This window comes from Monodelphis domestica, chromosome 5, assembly GCF_027887165.1.
Source record: "Monodelphis domestica isolate mMonDom1 chromosome 5, mMonDom1.pri, whole genome shotgun sequence".
Taxonomy (NCBI): domain Eukaryota; kingdom Metazoa; phylum Chordata; class Mammalia; order Didelphimorphia; family Didelphidae; genus Monodelphis; species Monodelphis domestica.
Genome location: NC_077231.1, coordinates 4,109,822 through 4,131,518, shown reverse-complemented (window position 1 = coordinate 4,131,518; position 21,697 = coordinate 4,109,822). Strand labels below are relative to the sequence as shown.

General features: G+C 52.0%; 1 protein-coding gene across 1 annotated transcript; it reads left to right on the top strand.

Annotated features, from left to right (window-relative positions):
* The first annotated feature begins 378 nt into the window (after nucleotides 1-378).
* Nucleotides 379-21,236, top strand: A4GALT (alpha 1,4-galactosyltransferase (P blood group)). The gene is made up of 2 exons (XM_007502796.3): nucleotides 379-449; nucleotides 19,630-21,236. Exon 2 carries the CDS (start codon nucleotides 19,635-19,637, stop codon nucleotides 20,643-20,645), a length of 1,011 nt encoding a protein of 336 aa, XP_007502858.2. The 5' UTR covers nucleotides 379-449; nucleotides 19,630-19,634; the 3' UTR covers nucleotides 20,646-21,236.
* The last annotated feature ends 461 nt before the right edge of the window (nucleotides 21,237-21,697 follow it).

The following is a 21,697-nucleotide window of genomic DNA, read 5'->3' as shown; positions in this document are numbered from 1 at the left end:
CTCCCCGTGACCCCGCCCCCCATGCCGAAGTCAGGAGCGCCCCCCACTTCTCACGCTGCCCAGTCCCGCTTAGAGTCTGAGAGAGCCCGCTGCGCCAGGAGAAGGAAAGGGACTTTCCGTCGGATTCAGACCCGCGAAGGAGGGCTGGGAGCCCCCGCGGTAGAGGCTAGAGAAATCAGGGAGGGCCTGCTGGAGGCAGCGTCCGTGTGGGGAGGGAAGGGGGGTCCCGTGGGCCGGGGGTGCCCGGCGCGGAGAGGCGTCCATTATTCATACCCTTTAATTGGCCTGGACTCCGGGGAGACGAGACATCGGAGCTGGGCGCCCAGCCTGCGAGGGGAGGGGAGGGGAGGGGAGGCGGGGCGGGGCGGGGCGCCCGCCCGGGAGGTGGAGCCTGCAGTTCCAAGTTGTCTGGACCAAAGTGGAGCGGGAGCATCCGAGAGCCGCAGGAGGTGAGTGGGGCTGCCCAGGGAGGCGGGCCTGGGCCAGTGGTCTCCTCTAGGTGCGGCTCCTCGGGCTGCGCGGGGGCCCCGGGGGCGGCCGCGCCCTGCACAGACGGCCGGGGTCCCGGGGGAGGGGGCGGGTGCGCGGTGTTTGCGAGCAGCCCGCAGGCCCAGCGCCGGCTCCGGGGCCCGCTCGGTCCGTCCGTCGGTCGGGAACCACGAAGGGAGCGGACCCGAGGGGCTCGCGGCCTGCACGGCTTCGGTTTGCGCTTTGGGTCCCCGGCCGGGGCTTGAGGGGGGCGGCCAGGACGCCGGGGGCTGTTAGCGGGGAAGCGAGGGGCCGGGCTCCAGGGCACTTGAGGCAGCCCGGCAGCACTGTGGACAGAGGCAGAGAGACTCGAGTTCGAATTCAGCCCCAGCCACGGCGAGTTACGCCACCGAGGCTGGCCTCCGTTTGCCCGTCCCAGAGAAGGCCAATGACGATCGAGCGCAGCTTCCCCCGGGCCGTTGTGCGGCTCAAATGAAGTCCGAGCCGGGTGGGCCAGGGAAACGGGGGCGCTTCTTATTGGTACGGTGACACGGAGAGGCTCGGCCCCTCGGTGTGCGGACGTCGTGGCGTTGGGTCCGAGGGCTGGGGGCCGCAGAGCACGAGCCCCTCCCTCGTTCCAGGCGCCTCCCGCCCCGGTAGCTGGTTCGCTCGCTGGGTTGGCTTGGCCGAAGCCCTTTTCGTTTCCTCTCGTCCCGAGGGGCCGTTTTCTCGCGGGGAATCTTCTCACCCTGGCTTGAGGCGGTCCAAAGCCGAGCCCTTTGTTTGTCGGGGCGGGTCACACAGGCCGTGAGTGACATGGCAAGTGGGACTTGAACCCAGGACCAGTGGCCTTCCTGCTGTTGCAGCTCGTCTTCCTGGGACTCTTGCCCTGGGAGCGGGAGGCTCAGGTGCCCCACTTGTCAGAGGGGAGGGAGTGGTGGGACCGGTGCTCTCCAAATGGCTCTGTCTCCAGCGCCAGCCCGGAGGAGCCTCCCAGCCGCCTTGCGAGGCCCATGTTACTGATGAAGAAACTGAGGCGGGCACGTTAAGGGGCTAAGAGGCATGTTTGCCTGCGGGTGCCGCCCTTTCCCCCACTTAGGCCCCCGACCTCCAGGAGCTCCTCTGGTGCTGAATGAACTCGTGATGGGCGCCGTGCCCAGGATCTCTTGGAAATCTAGGCTTTAGAAACGACCCGATCAGGGGCTTCCGGGTTGCTTCTAGGACCAGTCGGGGCAAGCAGGGCTTAAGTGCCCACACACCGGGGACGTCCCGAGGTTTGTCCCTAAAGGCAAGAAACTGAGCCTTTCACAGAGCTTTAAGATTGGTAAAGCCCTTTACATACATACATACATACATATATATATATATATATGTATGTATATATATATATATATGTATGTATTTTTTTTTCCTTTTAAACCCTTACCTTCTGTCTTAGAATTTATATTGAGGATTGGTTTCTAGGCAAAAGAGCTTGTAAGGGTTAGGAGATAGATGGGGGTTAAGTGACTTATCCAGGGTCACCCAGCTAGGAAGCATTTGTGGCCACATCTGAACCCAGGACCTCCCTTCTCTAGTCCTGACTCTATCCACTGAGCCATCTAGCTGCCCCAACGTATATTTTTAATCCTCATTAACTGCTGAAGTATAAAGTAGGTGCTATTGATATCCACATTTTATAAATAAAGAAACTGAGACCAAAAGGAGTTCATTGACTTGCCTTGGGGTCCTAGAGCTCATGTCTAAGATGGGATTTGAACTCGAGTTTTTCTGATTCCAAGTGCAGGCGCCTCATGAAGAACCCTTGCCTGGCCTGGGGAGTCAAATTTGTTTTTCCTTGGCCTCTTTGGCCTCAGACTTCCCCAAGTGGCCCCAGCTGTCCTCAGGGGAAGGGGATGTCCTCTCCTCCGAGTCCTTCACACAGAGCCTGGAGGAGCCCCTTTTGGAGCTGAGACTTGGGGGGGGGCGGGGAGGCCAGGCTGCCGAAGTCTCTTCCAGCTGGCAGATTCTGTGATTCCTGGGCCAAATGCTCAATCCAAACAGGCTCTGCCTGCCTCAAGCCTCCATCCCAGCAGGGCAGGGGGCTGCCAGCACCTACCTATACAGGTGGGCTCAAGATATATTGTGCCTCTGAGTGCCATGTTGTCCCTTCTGCCATGTTGGCTTGGAGATGGGAGATCCAGCTTCTTGGCTGAGAGGTGGCAAGAAAACCACTTTGAGGATTAGCTAGATAGCCCCAAGTCTGGAGTCAAATCTGACCTCACATACTTTCTAGCTTGGGGATCCTGGGCAAGTCACTTAACCCTAGTTGCCCAGACAGGAGATAAGGTTTCAAAAAAGAGAAAAGAAAGGAACCCATTATGACTAGACTTTCTATTCATTGGCCCTGGGGGCTGAGTTCAAGTGATGCACAGGCTTAAAGCGGGATGGTATCCCCCACTGAAATGAGAGCAGAGGGATGATGGGATGGCCACATTTGTCATCCCTGAACCATGGGCCATTCCATTAGAAATATTGGAAGATGAGAAAGGAGACCCTTGGGACGGGGTCTTCCTGACCAAAGCTGGCTCTGTCATGCTGCCTGCCCACCCCGGCGATCCCACCAGGGAGCTTCTGGCCTCAACCCATTCCATCAGTTTTTCCTCAGCGGAAACACTTTGGAGTTTGGGCATTGTTAACAACTACCGGAAAACTTGGTTGGAGCCAGGCTTTGGGTTTTGGGTCAGGTTTTTTGTTTTCAGCTGAGGCTTAATGGAGGCTGGAAAGCCTGGGCAAGTACAGGCCTGCTCTGACTGTCTTTGGTCAGATTTAATTGCTTGGATTTTTTTCACAGGAAGTTCTCAATGTGATTGTCATGTTTGGATAGATTGGGGGGGGGTGGCAGAAAGGAGAGGCTCAGGGAGGAGTTTCTGGGAATCGGATTTTAGGATGCCATTTCCTTCGTTCTTCACTGGGCCAGAGGGGAGTGGAGACCAGAGCTTCGTCCAACAGTGTGGGAGGGAAAGTGTCCTTGGCGATGGCCTCTCTCCAGAGTCCTCTTGGGAAAGTGAATTTTTCAGAAATCAAAAAACCAGCTTCCTTCCTTCCCCTGTCCCCCATGCCCATCTTCCTGCTGCCTTCCTGTTCTCCCCACCCCACGTTCCTGCCCGGTGAGCTTTGTGGGTGTTCTGGAAGCGAAAAGTCTTCCTGCAGATGATCCCTGAGCCCTTTTGGCTGAGCCTGGACTTCCCCCTCAGCCTTATTTCCCCACCTGTAACCTGGAGATAAGGAGAGCCAGTGAGAGATGGTCTTCCACTCTATAGACAGACTAGTCTGTGGCCCTTTGTTTGGGGATCCCCCTCGGGTACTTGCAGTGTGAGGGAGTCTGGCCGGCCATTCACTGCTAGGGCGGTGAGCCACCCTGGTTCACACCTGGGAGTTCGGAGGCCACAAGGCCACATTTCAGGGATCCCTAGTTGTCCTGGGCTTGTCCTGGGAGGGTCAGGAATCTGCAAGGGGCTCTGGGGCCACTGGGCAGGAGGGATGGAGGTCCTGCCCTTCCTGCCTGGCTCTTCTCACTTGGGATTGGGCCTTAGGCTAGGAAAGGCACCCCCCCTACCCCCCCCAACCATGCCAACAATTGGGTTGGGAAGAACACACTGTGCCTGGGCAAGGAGGACCAGGAAGTGTTGGGTGGATTAGAAAGGAAACGTTCTGAGCTGCCTGGCCTTAGCCTCCAGCTTGGTCTCTTACCAGTAAGCACCCACTGTGTGCCAAGCACAGATATGGACACCAGGCATACAAGAGCAAAGCTAGACAGCCCTGTCGGTCCAGGCGTTGACCCTCTACCTGAGGGGGGATGGGGGAAGAAAAACAATTCCAAAGCAGTTCAAAATCCAGGGTGTACTACCCCACCTCCAGAGGAAAAAAAACCCAGATCAAGCTGCTGAGCCTTGAAGGAAGTGCTGGAAGCCTCTGAGATGGAGAAGAGGAAGAAAGGCATTCCACACCGGGAGGGAGGAGGCACGCCCTGTGCCATATCACCCAAGAGAGTGACTTTCAGGCTGCTTTAATTGGCCTGGAGAGCAGAGGAAGGGGAGAGTCACAGGCTCAGGTGAACAGTAAACATGTGTTTGGTAGGTGCTTGCAATGTGCCAGATGCACCAGGAATTAGGCCAACCCTTGGGGATATTTAGGCAAAATTCTGCCCTCCTAGAGCTCACAGGCTAATTAATGGGTGGCCATATAAGATACTGGTAGTGCGAATGAAAGATCATTTCAAAAGAAAGGCACAAGCAGAGGGTGTGGACACCAGGACAGGAAGGAGCTTGGAAGGGGCACTTCCAGGCCGACCTTCCAGGAGCCTGGCACCATGATGGTCTGGTTAGACAGAAGGAAAGTATTACATTCACATGCCATCCCTCAATGGATGGGCACCATGTACCTCCAGTTCTTTGCCATATCAAGAAAAAGAGTGCTAGTTTTCACATGAAAAAATAAAAACTATTAATAAGCACATGAAAACGTGTTCTACATCTCTTATAATCAGAGAGATGCAAATCAGAACAACTCAGGTTTCACCTCACACCTAGCAGATTGGCTAACATGACAGCAGAGGAAAGTAATGAATGTTGGAGGGGATGTGGCAAAGTCGAACATTAATGCATTGGTGGTGGAGTTGTGAATGGATCCAACCATTCTGGAGGGCAATTTGGAACTATGCCCAAAGGGAGCTAAAAGACAGTCTGCCCTTTGATCCAGCCATAGCACTGCTGGGTCTGTACCCCAAAGAGATAATAAGGAAAAAGACTTGTACAAGAACATTCATAGCTGTGCTCTTTGTGGTGGCAAAAAAATTGGAAAATATGGGGATGCCCTTCAATTGGGGAATGGCTGAACCAATTGTGGTCTATGTTGGTGATGGAATACTATTGTGCTCAAAGGAATAATAAAGTGGAGGAATTCCATGGGGACTGGAACAACCTCCAGGACTTGATGCAAAGTGAAAGGAGCAGAACCAGGAGAACAGTGTACACAGAGACTGATACACAGAGACTGGCACAATCGATTGTAACTGACTTTGCTACTAGCAGCAATGAAATGACCCAGGACAATCCTGAGGGATTTAGAAGAAAGAACTGTGGGAGTAGAAACACAGAAGAAAAACAACTGCTTGATCACATGGGTCGAGGGGATATGATTGGGGATGTAGAATCTAAATGAACATCCAAATGCAAACACCAACAATGTGGAAATAGGTTCTGATCAAGGACACATGCAATACCCAGTGAAATTGCATGTTGGCTGCGGGAAGGATGGGGGGAGGGAAGGGAGGGAAAGAATATAATTCTTGTAACCAAGGAATAATGTTGACTAAATAAATTAACTTAAATTAAAAAATTAAATTTAAATTTAAAATACTAAGAAAAAAAGAAAAACATATGATTGTTCACATGAGTTGATGGGGATATGATTAGGGCTTTGATGTTTAAATGATTGTTCTACTGCGGCCACACCCCGGGCAACGGCTTCGACAGGCCGGCTAAACCTTGTGAGAGTAGCCATCGGGTCATCGTGGACCCCTGGTGAACCAGGGCTTTGCTCACCCAGCATGTGAAGACTGCTTCGGCGGAACAGGCAGAAGAAACCAACAAGAAGGTTCAACGGCTGAGAGGGCGACGCAGCAAAGCACTGTGGAGTGCTTAGGGCGTGTTGGAGCACAAAAGACAACACGGCCATCCAATGCAGCTGAGGAAGTCTCCAGGTGTAACGACTTTTCGTGCCACTGGACCCAGGCTTCCAACGCCGAGAGAGCGGGACTGTCTCTGTGCATCGACTTTTCCACTTAAATCTTCATGCACAGGTGTCTTTGTGCACAAAAAACACACAAAGACAATCGTCATCCTCGGTTACCTAGAGACTACTACCACTACCGCTGCAAAAATGAATAACATGGAAATAGGCTCTGAACAATGATACATGTATAACCCAATGGAATTTCTTGTCAGCTGGGGGGGAGAGAAGAGAGATGGGGAAAATCATGAATTGTGTAGCCTTGGAAAAATATTCTAAATAAAATTTTCTAAAAATTTCATTTAATATTTTAAAAAAGAAAGAAAAAGAGCTGCTATAAATATTTGTACCTATGGGGGTCCATGTGCAATGTGAGCTGTTTCTCAGAGGTTTCTATGGTTCCAGAAGAAGCCAAGTGTGTGTATGGAGAACTGGGCAAGTGACTTAAGCTCTTAAGTTGTTAAGTGGAAGAGAAAGTAGCAACCTGCATTGGTGAGAGAAGTTTTCTCACCCGAGAGCTTCCTGTGCCAATAAGATCATAGATCTAGACCCTGGGCTTTTCTAGAGCATGTAAAAATGGGGTCAGCCACAGGGCTTAGGAATAGTTCCTTTTGAACTAAGAGGGGACATGGCATATCTTAATATATGCCTTGGGGGGCAAGTGTTCTGTCCAAGGTTACATTTTTTTAATGATTTTTTCTTTCCCCAAAGAATTTTTTTTTATCTTTTAGAATATTTTTCCATGGTTATATTATTTATGATCTCCCCCCCTCCCCGCCGCCTCCCAGAGCTGGCAAGCAATTCCACTGGATTATACATATATCATTGTTCAAAATCTATTGCTATGTTATTCATATTTGCAGTAGAGCCATCCTTTAATACCAAAACCCTAATCATATCCCCATCAAACCATGTGATCAAGCAAATGTTTTTCTCCTGGGTTTCCACTTCCACAGTTCTTCCTCTGGATGTGGTTAGCATCTTTCTCATAAGTCCCTCAAAATTGTCCTGGACCATTGCATTGCTACTAGAAGTCCATTACATTCAATTGTGCCACGGTGTTATCAGTCTCTGTGTACAGTGTTCTCCTGGTTCTGCTCCTCTCGCTCTGCATCACTTCCTGGAGGTCTTTCCAGTTCACATGGAATCCCTCCAGTTTATTATTCCTTTCAGCACGATAGTATATCAGTGACTTGGATAAAGGCACTGATGGCATGGCCATCCAATGTGCAGAGGACAAAGCTGGGAGGGATGAGTAAGACAGCAGATGATAGGAGCAGGATCAAAAAAGGTCTTGGCAGCTAGAGCATTGGGCTGGATCTAATCTATGGGCTGGATCTAATAGAATGAAATCTACTTGGGGTCACTGGCAATTCTTCCACTTACAATAAAAAAGTCATTTATAAGCATGAGATAAACAGTCAGGAATAGAGAGGGGTTCTGAAAAAGATTGGAGATTTCAGTGGACTGCAAGCTCAATGAGGCAGCAGTATGTTGTTGGGCTTCATTAAGAGGGGCATGACTTCTAGAACAGGGAGGTGAGAATCCCTGTGTTCTGCCCTCTCAGACCTCCTTTAGAGCATTGAGTTCGGTTCTGGGTACCAAAGTTTAAGAAAAAAATGATGCCTAAACCAGGGAGAATAAAAATAGGGGAAAAAATGAGAGACCTATATCCCTAATTAACCCTGATATCACACTTTCAAACAGAATTCCATTAAAGAACCTAAAACAATATCGCAAAGATGATATGTGATGACCAGATTGGATTTATACTAGGAACCCAAGGTTGATTCAATATTAGAAAAATATAATAAATGTAATTAAACCATGGTTGAAACATTAACAAACCATGATGGTGTCAATACCAATGGAGAAAAAGCTTTTGATTATACACAAGGTCTTTGCTGTTGAAAATAACAGACCAGAATAAAAGATAAACTGTAGCCTTCCAAACCCAATAACTATCATTGTTTATAACAAGGATAAACTAGAATATGCTTCGATAAATTCAGAGGTGAGCCAAGAGACTGTTTGTGGTTGCCACTTTTATTTGGCAAAGGATAGAAATGTTGCCTGTCCCAGTAAAACGAGAGAAAGAAATTTAGGAAAAGAAACAAAATGAGCCCTTTTTACAGATGTTGTAAGTAGCTGTGCTTCCATAACCTAAAGAACTGACTCAAAACTTAATTGAAATAACAACTTTTGCAAACCTGCAGTATAGATATACAAGTCAGCAGCATTTCTCTGTGATATCAATAAGATGCAACAGGAAGAAATAGAAATACCAATTAAAATGATTACAGAATGTAGAAGTTATTTGTCTCCCTACCAAGATGCATGCAAGAACTCTATAAATACAACTACAGACCTGTGATTACAGTAATAAACCTGACCAATTGGAGAAAATCCATTGCTCCTGGATAGGACGAGCCAATATCATAAATATGGTAGCACTACCTAATTAACTGCTCAGTGTCATGCCATCCAACTACCAAAGGATTACTTCACAAGCCTGGAAAAAATAATGAAGAAATTCAGATGGAAGTAAAGAAGGTCAAGATTGCAAGGGAAATAATGAAAAGTGGGAATGAAGAAGACTTAGCAGTGCTTGTGCCCTAACTAGAATAGAAACTAATTCTTGGAACAACTGGTGACAGAGGTGGATCAGTGGGATGTGTTAGGCACACAGCATACAGACACACGTGTGGCCATCTGGAATATTCACCAAGCACAGGGGCTTCAGCTCCTGATCGAAGTACTCGCTCTTTGACAAAACTCCTGTGACAAGCTTCGGACTGAAATTTGATTGAGAACAACGCTTTACAATTTCTTATGCCACCTTATAAGCCCCAAATGGATCGGGGATCCAGATTTAAAAGGTCAACTCACAAAACAAACCAGAGGGGAAATCACCCATCTGATTTATGGCGAGGAGGAGAGTCCATGACCATGATAGAGAGGATCACAGAAACGAAAATGGATCATTTGGGTTATGTCAAATTTAAAGGGATTTCACTATGTGAAACAACTCAAGCTAAAGTTAAAAGGGAACTACTTGGGGGGAAAGATTTGCTGCAAGCTTCTCTTGAAAAAGTTCCTAAATAGTGTCCGTCCCTACCCCAGAGAGGTCAAAGTGGGAGGAAAGGAACCACACGTACAAAAATATATCAAGAGCGAGTCTTTTTGTGGTGGTGAAGAACTGAACTCTAAGGGGATGCCTCTCCATTGAGCAATGGCTAAGCGAGTGGAAGAAGATTGTTCTGTAAGAAATGATGAAGAGGCAGCTAGATAGCTCAGCGGATTGAGGCCTAATGATGGGAAGCCCTAGGTTCAATGTGGCTGTAGATATTTCCTAGCTGTGTGACCTTGGGCAAGTCACTTAAGTCGCCTAGGCAATCCACAGTGCAGATTCTACGATAGAAGGTAAGGGTTTTAAACAAGTGGAATGGAGGACTTTCTATTTTAGCCCCAAAGCAGTGTGAGCCGTGGGACTTGCTGGGTTCATGGAATTCTGGGGTCTGATCTGCTTAAGGGAAATTGCTTTGGCATCAGTGTGTAGGATGGGCTGGGGTAGGGGCAGACCTACGGCTGTTACAAATGGCATGTGATGGGGGCCCTACTACTGGCTGGAGTGAAAGGACTCATGCAGGAGGCATCCTTGAGGTAGGCAAGATTTGGCAGCTGATTGGAGAGTCAAGGATGCTGGAAGGCCTTTGGTGCCTTCAACAGAAGCCAGGAAGTCTGCAAGAAGTGGGGGAGTAATGAGTCCTGGTCTGGACATGTGGTGGTGGTGGTGTCTCCAGGATGTCTAGCTGCCGATATGGCCGGGGCAGTTTGGCCAACTTAGGACTGGACGCCCAGATCTGGGAAAGGGCTGCCTACGGACCCGTGGGGCCTGATGAGGTCACCAGCCTGAGCCAGCACCGTGCTTGGACCCAAGACTTAGGGGTGTCGTTTGGGAGGAGGAGAAAGGAGGCTCTTCGACAGGGAAAGCTTTGTCAAGGACTTTGGTTATGTGGGGAGAGGTAGAAGACAAGGCTCTTGAAAGGGTGGTGCGGACTAATGAAACATCTTTAAGGAGAGCAAAGACTTGGGTGAGGAGCCGGTTGAAGAGCTACAATGTGCCTGAGAAAATGGCAGGAGGAGATGGGTTCAAGCTTGCGTGTGGAAGAGTTGGGAGCCCTTCCCAGAGGGGTCACCTCCTTCTCAGAGGCTGGGGGAAAGGAAGAACAAATAGGAGGAGGATGCCAAGGGGTTTAGGGAGGAAGAGAAAGGAAGGAGGAGGCCACCGGAAGGAGGCTCTCATTTCCTTTGTCCTGGAGCTTCTGTGCTGTTAGGCATCCCCAGACTAGATAAAGCCTCCTTGGCCCTCTGGGGGCACCAGCCAGGGCTCAGAAGCTCAGGTGGTTTTGCTGGCATCCCCTTTCTGTCCACTGAGTCATACGCCCTGTCCTCCCTGACTTTCCCTCCTCCTTCCCTTCCTGCCTAGCTTGCAGTGCACAATTGGCCATAGCTTTGGGTCCCCTCCTTGACTCCCCAAAGCGATCCTCCACGGTCCTTCCCAAGATCTCCCCAGTTACAAGATGCTCGCCTATTCAGCCAATCTACCTTTAGGAAGATCACCTGGGGCAGCCGCTGGGGGAGGAGGAGAGGCAATGAAAGCCTCCTGGCAGGGAGACCAGGTGGGAGACGAGGCGCGCAGCAGAGCTGGGTCCAAGGATTTGAGGGGAGATGAGAGTAACCGAGGCTGGCTACAGGCAGAGGACCAGAGGCCTCCCAGCAAAGGAGACCGAGAAGGAGCAGCTTGACAGGTGGAGAGGAGGGAGTATGGAGGATCATTAAAGGTGGGAAGAGATCTTGGCATGTCTGCAGGCAGCCCATAGGGAGACGGGAAGCCAGGGGGATGCTGGAAAGGGGCTGCTGCCAGAGGGAGGGTGCGGTGCTGAGAGGGCGAGGCCCTGCCAGCCAACCTCACTCCTGATGATTAGCACTCCTTGTGCTGAGCTGGGTTCAGAGGGGCTGCCAGCAGTCTCTGTACCTTCCACATGGAGGGCCAGTCGGCGTCTCCAGGGACCCAGGGCACCCCAACTGGCCAGGAGTCAGGGATATGGGAGCATGTATTTTCAGCCTCACGAATGAGAGGATCTGAGAACTCAAGGGCAGAAATTGGGGTAAGGGATGGGCTGGCCCTGGAGTGGCCATGGGAACTGGATGATTTGTGAGGCCTTAGTAGGGGGTGAAAGAATCATGGCACTGAGCCGCTGTGGCTGAGCCGGAGCCACCAGCGGCTGAAAGAGAGGACTTGGTCTTGTACTGATCAACCCACAGTGTGAGGCTGAGCACAGCGTGAAAGGAGGGTGCTGTCAGCTTTCTGTCCTCGGTGCCCTGGGCTTCCTCGTGGGGGGCCGGCCCACCTTCCCAAGAAAGCAAGGGTCTTTAGGACTGAGTCCAAGCTCTGCTCCCCCATACCGAGAAATGTTATCCCAGGTCAAGACCTGCCCCCCCAAAAGACAGGTCTAACCTCCAGGCATCCCAGAAAAGGGCACTGAGTTTTGGAGTCGGGGAGCCTGGGTTCAAATTCCAGTGGGGTCTTCAGTGGGAAGTTTGGGGAGCCGATCTTTTCCACTCTTCTCTGACTCTAAGTCCTATGACTAAGTAGTCAGTTCTTTGGGGGAATAACTCAGGAAAGTCAGCATAATGGACTTCAGGCACTGGTTCTGGGCCAACTTTGATTCAGACACCACTGAAAGGCATTTTGCTCCCCTCACCAAATATGGCAGGGGCTAACTGCCCATGTTCTCCCTTCTGGGCTTCTCCTTCCTGGAGATATTTCCTTCGGACTACACCATGTGGCACCTTCTTAAAGATAGACGGTGTCTTTTAAAAAACGGGAGGCTCCTTTGAACTTCTCTTCCCTTCTGGAGCTCACAAGCCCCCACTGGTGTGCTTCCCTTTAGTCTAGTCTGCCAGCCTGTTTTTTTCATAAAGTCATCTAAAATGGCAAAGCTAAGTGTCCAATTGAACGACTGCAGCATGGACACAACTACAAAGGTAAAGCCATTTCCTGAAGTGACATAACTAGAGCAACAGCATTGTCGTGGCTCCCCCTAAGTCCATTGAGGAATGGACCAATAGCTTCAGTGAGAAAACCCAGGAGGGCTCCTTTCTTGAAATAAAATCCACTCTGCCATTCACACAGATGAACATAAAGCAGATGGAGACAAGCGGGGCAAAGGAGAGCCCAGCAAACGGTGCATGGCATCGGGTAGGCGCCTAATATTTATTGATCACTCACTGAAAAAATGCGGTAACAGATATGGCAAAGAAGCGAGCAGTTGCCGTTGGGATCATGGGAAGAGACTTGCCCAGAGGGGGGTTGGTAGCTGAGTTGAACCTGGAAGAAGGATGTTCCCTTCTGGCCATCAGTCAACAAGCATTTCAAATTAAAAACATTCTTTTCAATTACCTGAAGCCTCTTTGCTTTCCTTCATGCCTTCCCCATCTCCCAGATGGAAAGAAGGAAGATTAAACCCGTTGTAACAAGTGTTCAGAGTCCAGGAAAACAAGTGCCTGCACTGGCCATAGCCCAGCACCATCTTTCTCCAAAGTGAATTGCCTCTGGGGAGGTGGGGAGGTGGGCTTCGTCCTAGACTCCTCGGGAAACTGCTAGAAGCAGGGTGCCAGAGCACCCTCCCCCCTAGAGTCCAAATTCAGCCTCAGGCTCTTAGTAGCAATGCGATCTGGGCTAATCACTTAACCTCTGCCTCAGTTTCCTCAAGAATAACATGGAGAGAAAAACAGCACCTCCCTCCCAGAGTTGTTGTGAGAATAAAAGATCATCTATAGAGCACTTAGCACCGTACCTGGCATACACGCTAGGGGCTTCCCTCACTACTGCACCACCCAGCTGCCTTCTATCACTTTACTCGAATTGGAGTACGAGTGTTGTTATTTCCATCAGCGTCACACAGTCAGCAAGTGCCCAAGCCCACGTTTGGACCCAGAGTTCTTTCCCACAACCCTCTCTGGCAGCTGGTGCTGGAGCGGGCAAGAGAACGGGGGAGAGACTGGCCAAGCACCCTGGCTGGCCCCCTTCCATCAAAGCTCAGCCACGTGAGGATCAGGACTGGGTTTTGATTTGGACTCGGTGCTTATTTTAGTGCCATTGGAGCCCAGGGGGGCTGCCTTTGGAGAGTTCTTTGGGGAAAGTCATCCTTAATGGCAGTAATGGAGCAGTGGCTTAGCTACTCTGACGGGCACAACAAGCCAAGCCATTCCAAGGGACCCACCATTAAAACGATTTCACCTCTGGAGGGAGGACTGATGGAGTCTGAGTATACACTGGAGCAGATTTTTAAAACTTCTTCCTCCCTCCCTCCTTCCATCCTTTCCTCCTTCCTTCCCTCCTTTATTCCTCCCTTCCTTCCCTTCTTCCTTCCTTCCCTCCTTTCCTCCTTCCTTCCTTTATTCCTTTCTTCCCTCCTTTCCCTCCTTCCTTCCTTTACTCCTTTCTTCCTTCTTTCTTTCATTCCTTCCTTCTCTCCTTTCCTCCTTCCTTTCTTTACTCCTTTCTTCCTTCTTTCCTTCCTTCCTTCCATCCTTTCTTCCTTCCTTCCCTTCTTCCTTCCTTTACTCCTTCCTTCCTTTACTCCTTCCCTCCCTTGTCCCTGCACTTCCTTCCTACCGCAGCCATATGTAAACATGCTCTGCATGGCTTCACATGTATGATCATACAAGTGCTGTCACATTGCTTGCCTTCTCTGTGGATTGGGGAGGGGCTGGTGGGAGGGAGAGCATCTGAAAGTGAACCCCAAGTGAGGTTTTCCTCACTGGACGAGAGCCGTGAAGCAGGTGCTTACGTTCTCTTCACCCCTCCCCTATGCTGCCTAGAATTGATCTCCCGTCTCTGCCAGGAGGGGTTTTCTTGTTTTAAACCCAGCCGGAGAATGCAAAAATGGCTTTTCCTCCTCCCCTGCCCTCCCGACTGCATAGGCAGGGAGAGGCTGCCAAGAAGATGGTCTTCAGGGCTGCCTTAAAATTCAGAGACCCCTCCATATTACAGAGGGAGAAACTGAGGCCCGGCCTGACGCCTATGCTGAGGTTTTCCTTGCCACCCTCCCAGGAATCGCATCGCACCCATTCTTTACCCCTTCCCTGGAGAGGAGCAATGTGACAGAAATTAGACCCTTTACTGGTTATGTGGCCTTAGGCAAGTCACTTGAGCTGGGCCTCGGTTTCCTCATGTGGGAAGTGAGGAGATGGATGAAAACGTCCTCTAAGGCCCCTTCCAGTTATGGGCTTATAAACCCAGGGGACCTCGGCCAAGTAATGGCACCCTGCTTTGGGCACTGCTAAACAAGTCAGACAGCTGGAACGTATGCTGAGTTGTCCTTCCCGTCCTCCCAGGAACTGGGCCTTCCACAGGAACGGAGGTCTCAGTTTCCTGATATGTAAAATGAGGGGGCTGGCCTCCGAGGCCCCTTCCAGCTCTCGCTCCATCCTAGACCCTCTGACCCCAAAGTGAAAGACTAAAAATAAGAGAAACAAGCCCGGGGAACGTATGTCACTGAGCTCCCCGTTGAGGCTGAGGATGACAAAGCCCAAGCCTTAGGACCCACTCATATCATTGCCGAGAAATGTTCCTAGGTCAGAGGGGGGTCAACAAATGTGGCCGCTTTCCTGGGAAGTGTCTGGCTGAGAAGTCCTGGCAACGGCACCCTTGGGCTCGCGCCACGGACAGGTGCCTCACCAGGATTGCTCCGGCAGAGGCGGGCCCCTTCCCAGCCAGCCTGGACGCTTTGTTTAATGGCACCTCTGTTGTAAATGGAGGAGAAACATCGACATTCGACTTGGGGCATCATTTGTCTTCTGCTCTGCCGATGGATGGATGGACGATGGATGGACGGACGGATGGACCGAGGGGGTGCTGGCCCATCGGAATAAGTCCGGTAGGAGGGCCTGGAGGACTGGGAAGGGGACCCGGGCCCTGGGCCCTCTTCTGAGCCACGTGTCCTCTTACCCTCCTCCAGCTCCCGGAGAACAGCTGTTTCTGTCACCCTTGGCCTTGGGGGCAGCTTTCCGGCTACTCTTACAGCGTGGGAGCTCAGCGTTCCTGACTGGGACCCGACATGATCTGAGCTGCGGACTAGCCGGCAACGCTGGGCACGACTGATGTGGCGTACCAGGTGCATTAGCATCATGGAGGCATTATCGACATTGCATCCCATGCATGTGGTCATTTACCGGACTCAGGGCCAGGTGACACACCGATCGTTGCATTGCCAAGTCTCCAGTCCAAAGGATAAAAGAGTTAGGAGCCCGACATTATTGGCCACAGGGTCCCAGCTCCCACCTAGTTGGGCCACATTCCTTTCCAAGTCCACGTTTGACTCGCCGCCTCCTCTTTGATTGCGTGATTGTCAACTCAGCCAATGTTAAACCTCTGCCGTGTCACGTGTTCGTTAGTTACCTCCCACTCCGCATCCCTAAACTCTCCCGTAAGAGTTTGAGGGCCGTGTGGAGCCCCCTCTCAATCCCATCAGGCCAGCACGGCAACATGCGGCCCATAGTTGTTAACTCCTGTCTCCGAGTCCTTATTCCTGTCGCTCTTTCTCTCCTCTCTCCACTTTCCCTCAGTGTCCAGTCTCCTTCCCAGGTGTCCACCCTCGAGGAAGTCGAGATGTGACTACAGGAGGTTACATCTGAGTGTCTCAGGGCCTTGGACTCAGCTGGGACTCCGTGGCCTCTAGGAGTCTTTCCATCTCTTAGGCCCTAGGAACAGTCTAGCTGGAAAGGTCCTTCGAGGTCCATTTATCCATCTGCCCATCCGTCTGTCTGTCTGTCTGTCTGCCTATCCATCTATTCAGCTCTAGACCAATAGGTCGAGATCTACGTATTCATCCATCCTCTCTCTCCAAGTATCTCTGTCTGTATCCTAGAAGGGGCGTTGATCTGTAAGAGTGGAAGGAGCCTCCATACCAGGAGCTCCTCAGACCCAGGAACCCTCCACTTCCAGATATTCAGATGACTAGGAGGTTCCACCAAGGCCGTGACTGCATCTAATCTCAGCCTGGGAGTTTGGCTTAAGAAATGTTTGAATGAATCTTGAATGAGGAAATTATTATTATGATTATTAAACCCTTGTCTTCTGTTTTGGAATCAGTACTATGTATTGGCTCCAAGGCAGAAGAGAGGTAAGGGCTGGGCAATGGGGGTCAAGTGACTTGCCCAGGGTCACACAGCTGGGAAGTGTCTGAGGACAGGAAGTTATTTTTGAAAAGAATTTTTCCATGTTTTTCATTATTTTAAACAAGAATATCCTTGTAGACAAAGAGCAGAAAGACAGGATCAGGTACAAAACCAGCTTTCTCACACACACCTTTTTTCTTGTTTTCCCCCTACCTCCACCCCAGTTTATAATGAATCCAGCCAGTTTGTTTCAAGGCTGTCCTGTTGGTTTGGGCTTCTCTCTCTCTGAACTTCCTTCTGTTCTCTTTTATGACTTTTTTCTTTTTTTTTTAAATTATCTTTTTAATTTTTTTTTAATTTTTTTGGAAAATTTTATTTAGTCAATTCAGAACCAATTCCTTGGTTACAAGAATCATATTCTTTCCCTCCCCTCCCCCACCCCTTCCCATAGCCAACACACAATTTCACTGGGTATTACTCGTGTCCTTGATCAGAACCTATTTCCATGTTGTTGATGTTTGCACTAGGATGTTCATTTAGAGTCTACATCACCAGCCATATTCCTTCAACCCATGTAGTCAAGCAGTTGTTTTTCTTCTGTGTTTCCGCTCCCACAGTTACTCCTCTGAAGGTGGATAGTGTTCTTTCTCATAGATCCCTGCAGATTGTTCAGGGTCATTACATTGCCACTAATGGAGAAGTCCATTACATTTGATTGTGCCACAGTGTATCAGTCTCTGTGTACAATGATTTCCTGGTTCTGCTCCTTTCACTCTGCATCACTTCCTGGAGGTTGTTCCAGTCTCCATGGAATTCCTCCACTTTATTATTCCTTTGAGCACAATAGTATTCCATCACCAACATATACCACAATTTGTTCAGCCATTCCCCAATTAAAGGGCATCCCCTCGTTTTCCAGTTTTTGGCCACCACAAAGAGTGCAGCTATGAATATTTTTGTACAAGTCTTTTTCCTTATGATCTCTTTGGGGTACAAACCCAGCAGTGCTATGGCTGGATCAAAGGGCAGACATTCTTTTAGCACCCTTTGGGCATAGTTCCAAATTGCCCTCCAGAATGGTTGGATCCATTCACAACTCCACCAGTAGTGCTCTTCCATGGATTTAAAAAAAAATGCAAATCAAGAACTTCTGGGCAACTAAACTGCCCGGTGCCCAGGCCCTCTCTTCCCTTCGCCCTGGCCACCAAGATGAGGTGACAGAGGAGAGCTTAGCAGTGGCCAGCCAGTGGTACCTCTGGACCTGGCCTTTATTAGCTCAAGTGGGGAAAAGGAGACTCTTGGCCAGCTCCCTGGCCCCAGAGCTACCCAGAAGCCAGTTAGATCAGCAGCATCCTTTCAAATGGCAGACGGCTTTTTGGAAAGTGACTGCATGAGGAAGAGGAGAAGATAGTCTGAGAGCCAGAGGGACCTTGGAGGCAGCCCCACACGTCCAGTGGTTCAACGTCCTCTCGGAGAAGTCTAATTGTAGGGAGTATCCCCTCGGTAGATCTGGAATCGGACTCCCTCTGTCTAACTGCCTTCTTGCTCCCTCTGGTCTCCTTGCAGACAGCAGACATGTCCCCCTGGAATCTTCCCTGCTCCCACCTAAGCATCCTCAGTCCCTTCAGCAGGTCTCCAAACAGATATTCTAGAGGGCAAGGCAAGTGTGGCCAGAAGATCATTGTGGGAAGAGATTTCACAATAGAACAATCCAGGACAACCCTGAGGAGCCTCCATCCCCCTCCAGAGAAGGAACTGCTGGAGCCCAAATGCAGATGACGGCCCACGATTTGTCACTTGTTTGTTGGGGTTATGTTCGGGTTTGGGTCTGATGAGATGATTCACTTACAAAAATGAGCAATATGGAAATAGGTTTTGTGTGATAACCCAGATGCAATCGCCTGCCAGTTCTGGGAGGGGGCAGGGAAGAAGGGAGGGAGGGAGATCAGGGGATCACATGACTTCAGAAAACATGGAAATTTGTTATTACATGTCATTGCATTAGCAAAAAAAATTCTTTTTTAATTACAAAGCTAAAAAAAAGATTATTGTAGGGGAAGCTGGGTGGCTCAGAGGATTGAGAGGGGGGTCCTGGATTCAAATCTGGCCTCAGACACTTCATATCTGTGTGACCCTGGGCAAGTCACTTGACCCCCATTGCCTAGTCCTTACCGCTCTTCTGTCTTGGACCCATTATATACAGTGTTGATTCTAAGACAGAAGGTGAGGGTTTAAAGGAAGAAGATGATGAAGAGGGGGAGGAGGCTCGAGGGTAGGAAATCCAAGGCCCCAGGACTCAGCATCTCAGAGCTGTATTCTTCACCCCTGCTACCCATTCCTAATTTGAAGCTCCCGAGTGACTGAGAGCTCACTACCTCCCTGCTCCCTGGGCACGTTTCTCTTCTGGCAATTTCTCCTCGTTCCTCCTACTTTGAAGCCAAACAGAACACTTTGCTCCTTCTAGCGTCCAACCCATTGATCTTCTCTTTTCTAGGCTTCATGTTCCCAGGCCTGTTATACGATCTGCTCGCTTCTTTACCCTCTTCTGGAAGGGTTGTCCGTGCTTTCAGCTCCCGCTGCCCCTAAGCCCCATCTTGGCTTGGCCTCTGCCTCTATCCTCTACTGGTGCTCGTTCATTTCATTCTTCCTGACTCCATGTAGGGTTTTCTTAGCAAAGATACTGGAGTGATTTGCCGTTTCCTTCCTCTCCAGCCCATTTTCCAGAGGAGGACACGGAGGCCAACAGGGTTAAATGACTTGTCCAGGGTCACGCAGCTCCTCTGGGGCCAGATTTGAACTCAGGGAGCCGAGTCTTCCTGATTCCCAACCCAGGGCTCCATCCACTGTACCAGCTACCTGCTCCCTCCCTTGAACTCTCACATCCTTGTCACTGTGGCCTCTGACCCAGTGTGTTTGGCACCTTCCCCTCTGGGGGCTAAGGAGCATCTCTGGAAGGAGCGATGTCTGGCCCACGGGCCATCGTGCCTCCACTGCCCAGAGGGCCTTGGGGGGGGGGGTGCTTGGCCCTTCCTCTCCTTCGGTCGAGGCCAGCCGCACGGGTAGGAGAGGGGATGAGCAGAACGGCGCCCGCGCCCCCGGGGTGGGGGGCACCCCATCTGGGGTTTCCTGGCTGGAAGCTTTGGGAAGCGGGGTTGGGGCTGCCGGCGGGCCTCTTTGGTGACCGTGTCCCTTCTTTGGCAGGAAGCATGGCCAAGTGGCGGGTGCCCGTGCTGAAGTGCGCGCTGTGGGCCGTCCTTCTCAAGCTCGCGGTCCTCGTCTCCGTCACGCTCTACTGGCTGGCGGAGCCCCGACTCGAGAGCCCGCTGCCCCGCGTGCCCGCAGGGGTCACGTGCCCCCGCGCCCCTCCCGGCCCGGGGGGCCCCGGGGACATCTTCTTTGTGGAGACTTCGGAGCGCACCGAGCCCGGCTTTCTCTTCATGTGCTCCGTGGAGTCGGCCTCCAGGACTCACCCGCGGGCCAGCGTCGTGGTCCTCATGAAGGGCCTGGCGGGGAGCAACTCCTCCCTGCCCAGGAACCTGGGCGTCTCCCTGCTCAGCTGCTTCCCCAACGTGGAGTTCCGGGCCCTGGACCTGGCCGGCCTTTTCCAGGGCACCCCTCTGGCCGGCTGGTACGCGTCCATCGCCCACCTGTGGCAGCCCTACCTCCTCCCCGTCCTGTCCGACGCCGCCCGGATAGCCCTCATGTGGAAGTTCGGAGGCGTTTATCTGGACACGGACTTCATCGTCCTCAGGAGCCTGGCAAACCTCAGCAACGCGCTGGGCGCCCAGTCCAAGTACATGCTCAACGGGGCCTTCCTCGCCTTCGAGCCCGGCCACGACTTCATCCGGCTGTGCATGCAGGACTTCGTGGACCACTACAACGGCTGGGTGTGGGGCCACCAGGGCCCCCAGCTCGTCACCAGGGTCTTCAAAAGGTGGTGCGGCGAGAAGAGCCTGCGCGAGGGCCAGAGCTGCCGGGGCGTCCGGGCCCTGCCCCGGGAGGCCTTCTACCCCGTCGCGTGGCAGGACTGGAGGCGCTACTTCCAAGACGTCAGCTTCCCAGAATCCCGCAGGCTGCTGAGGGACACCTACGCCGTCCACGTGTGGAACAAGAAGAGCCAGGGCGCCCGCTTCCAGGTCACCTCCAGGGTGCTGCTGGCCCGGCTCTACTCGCAGTACTGCCCCACGACAGCGGGCGCCATGAGGGCGTATCTGTGAGAGCTGCGCGGCGGCGGCTCCGCCACGGAAGGCCCCTTCGGGCTCCGGAGGGCAGGACCCTGGGGGGGGGGGGGGTTCTGCTTGGGCTGGAGACCAGAGTGACGCACCCTCCTGCCAGGCCTGCTGCACCGTCCCAAGCGGGCGCCATGAGGGCGTATCTGTGAGAGCTGCGCCGCGCCGGCTCCACCACGGAAGGCCCCTTCGGGCTCCGGAGGGCGGGACCCTCGGGGGGCGGGGGGGGGGGGCTTCTGCTTGGGCTGAAGACCAGAGTGACGCACCCTCCTGCCAGGGCCTGCTGCACCGTCCCAAGCGGGCAGCCATGCGCCGACGGGGACTGCGAATGCCCTCGAAAGGGCTGCGGAGAGCCGGCGAGAGAAGCTGGGCCGGCCTTGGGCCCGAAGCCTCTAGGGGGCTCGTGCCGCTCCCCACGTCTCTGGAGATTAGCTGACACGACTTCTTCAGCTCTCGGAGCAGTCCGCCCCACCTCGTGGGGTCAAGGCATGAACCTGCAGGGCCTGGAGACGTGGTCCTCTCCGTTCCCTCCCCCTCCCCCTCCCCAAATACAGCTCCTGTGTTCTCAGTGTTTCCGAATCCGCTTATCTGTGATCTCATTTGAACCTGGGGGGCGCTTTATTATCCCCATTTTAGAGTGAATCAAAGTGGAGCTAGGAGAGTAGGTGACTTGCCCAGGGTCATGGAGCTAAGTGCTCGAGGCAGGATTCAAACCCAGCTCTTCCCTACTTTCTAGACCCTGTGCTCTCTCTGTCCCCTGATCAGACTGAGTCTCGCTAACCAGCTTCCCAGGCTCGGGAGATGCTCTCGTCTCTGGCCTCTCCTTCCCTGCTCCTCCTCACTCTCAGATCTTCTTCGCTCCCTGAAGCCTCCTATTCTCCATGGGCCAACGGACTGCTAGATTCACAAGGAAAAGCTGGATCCGATCCGAGGCCGGAACGGGGTTGGCTGGAAGGCAGAGCCATCCCCAGGGATTCTGCTGGAAACCTTTCCCTATTTGGCATTCCCAGCCAGCAAGTCCCTCTCCTGCAGGCAAACAT

Coding starts and splice junctions, on each gene's coding strand:
- A4GALT (XM_007502796.3), top strand. CDS start 19,635: ATGGCCAAGTGGCGGGTGCCCGTGCTGAAGTGCGCGCTGTGGGCCGTC.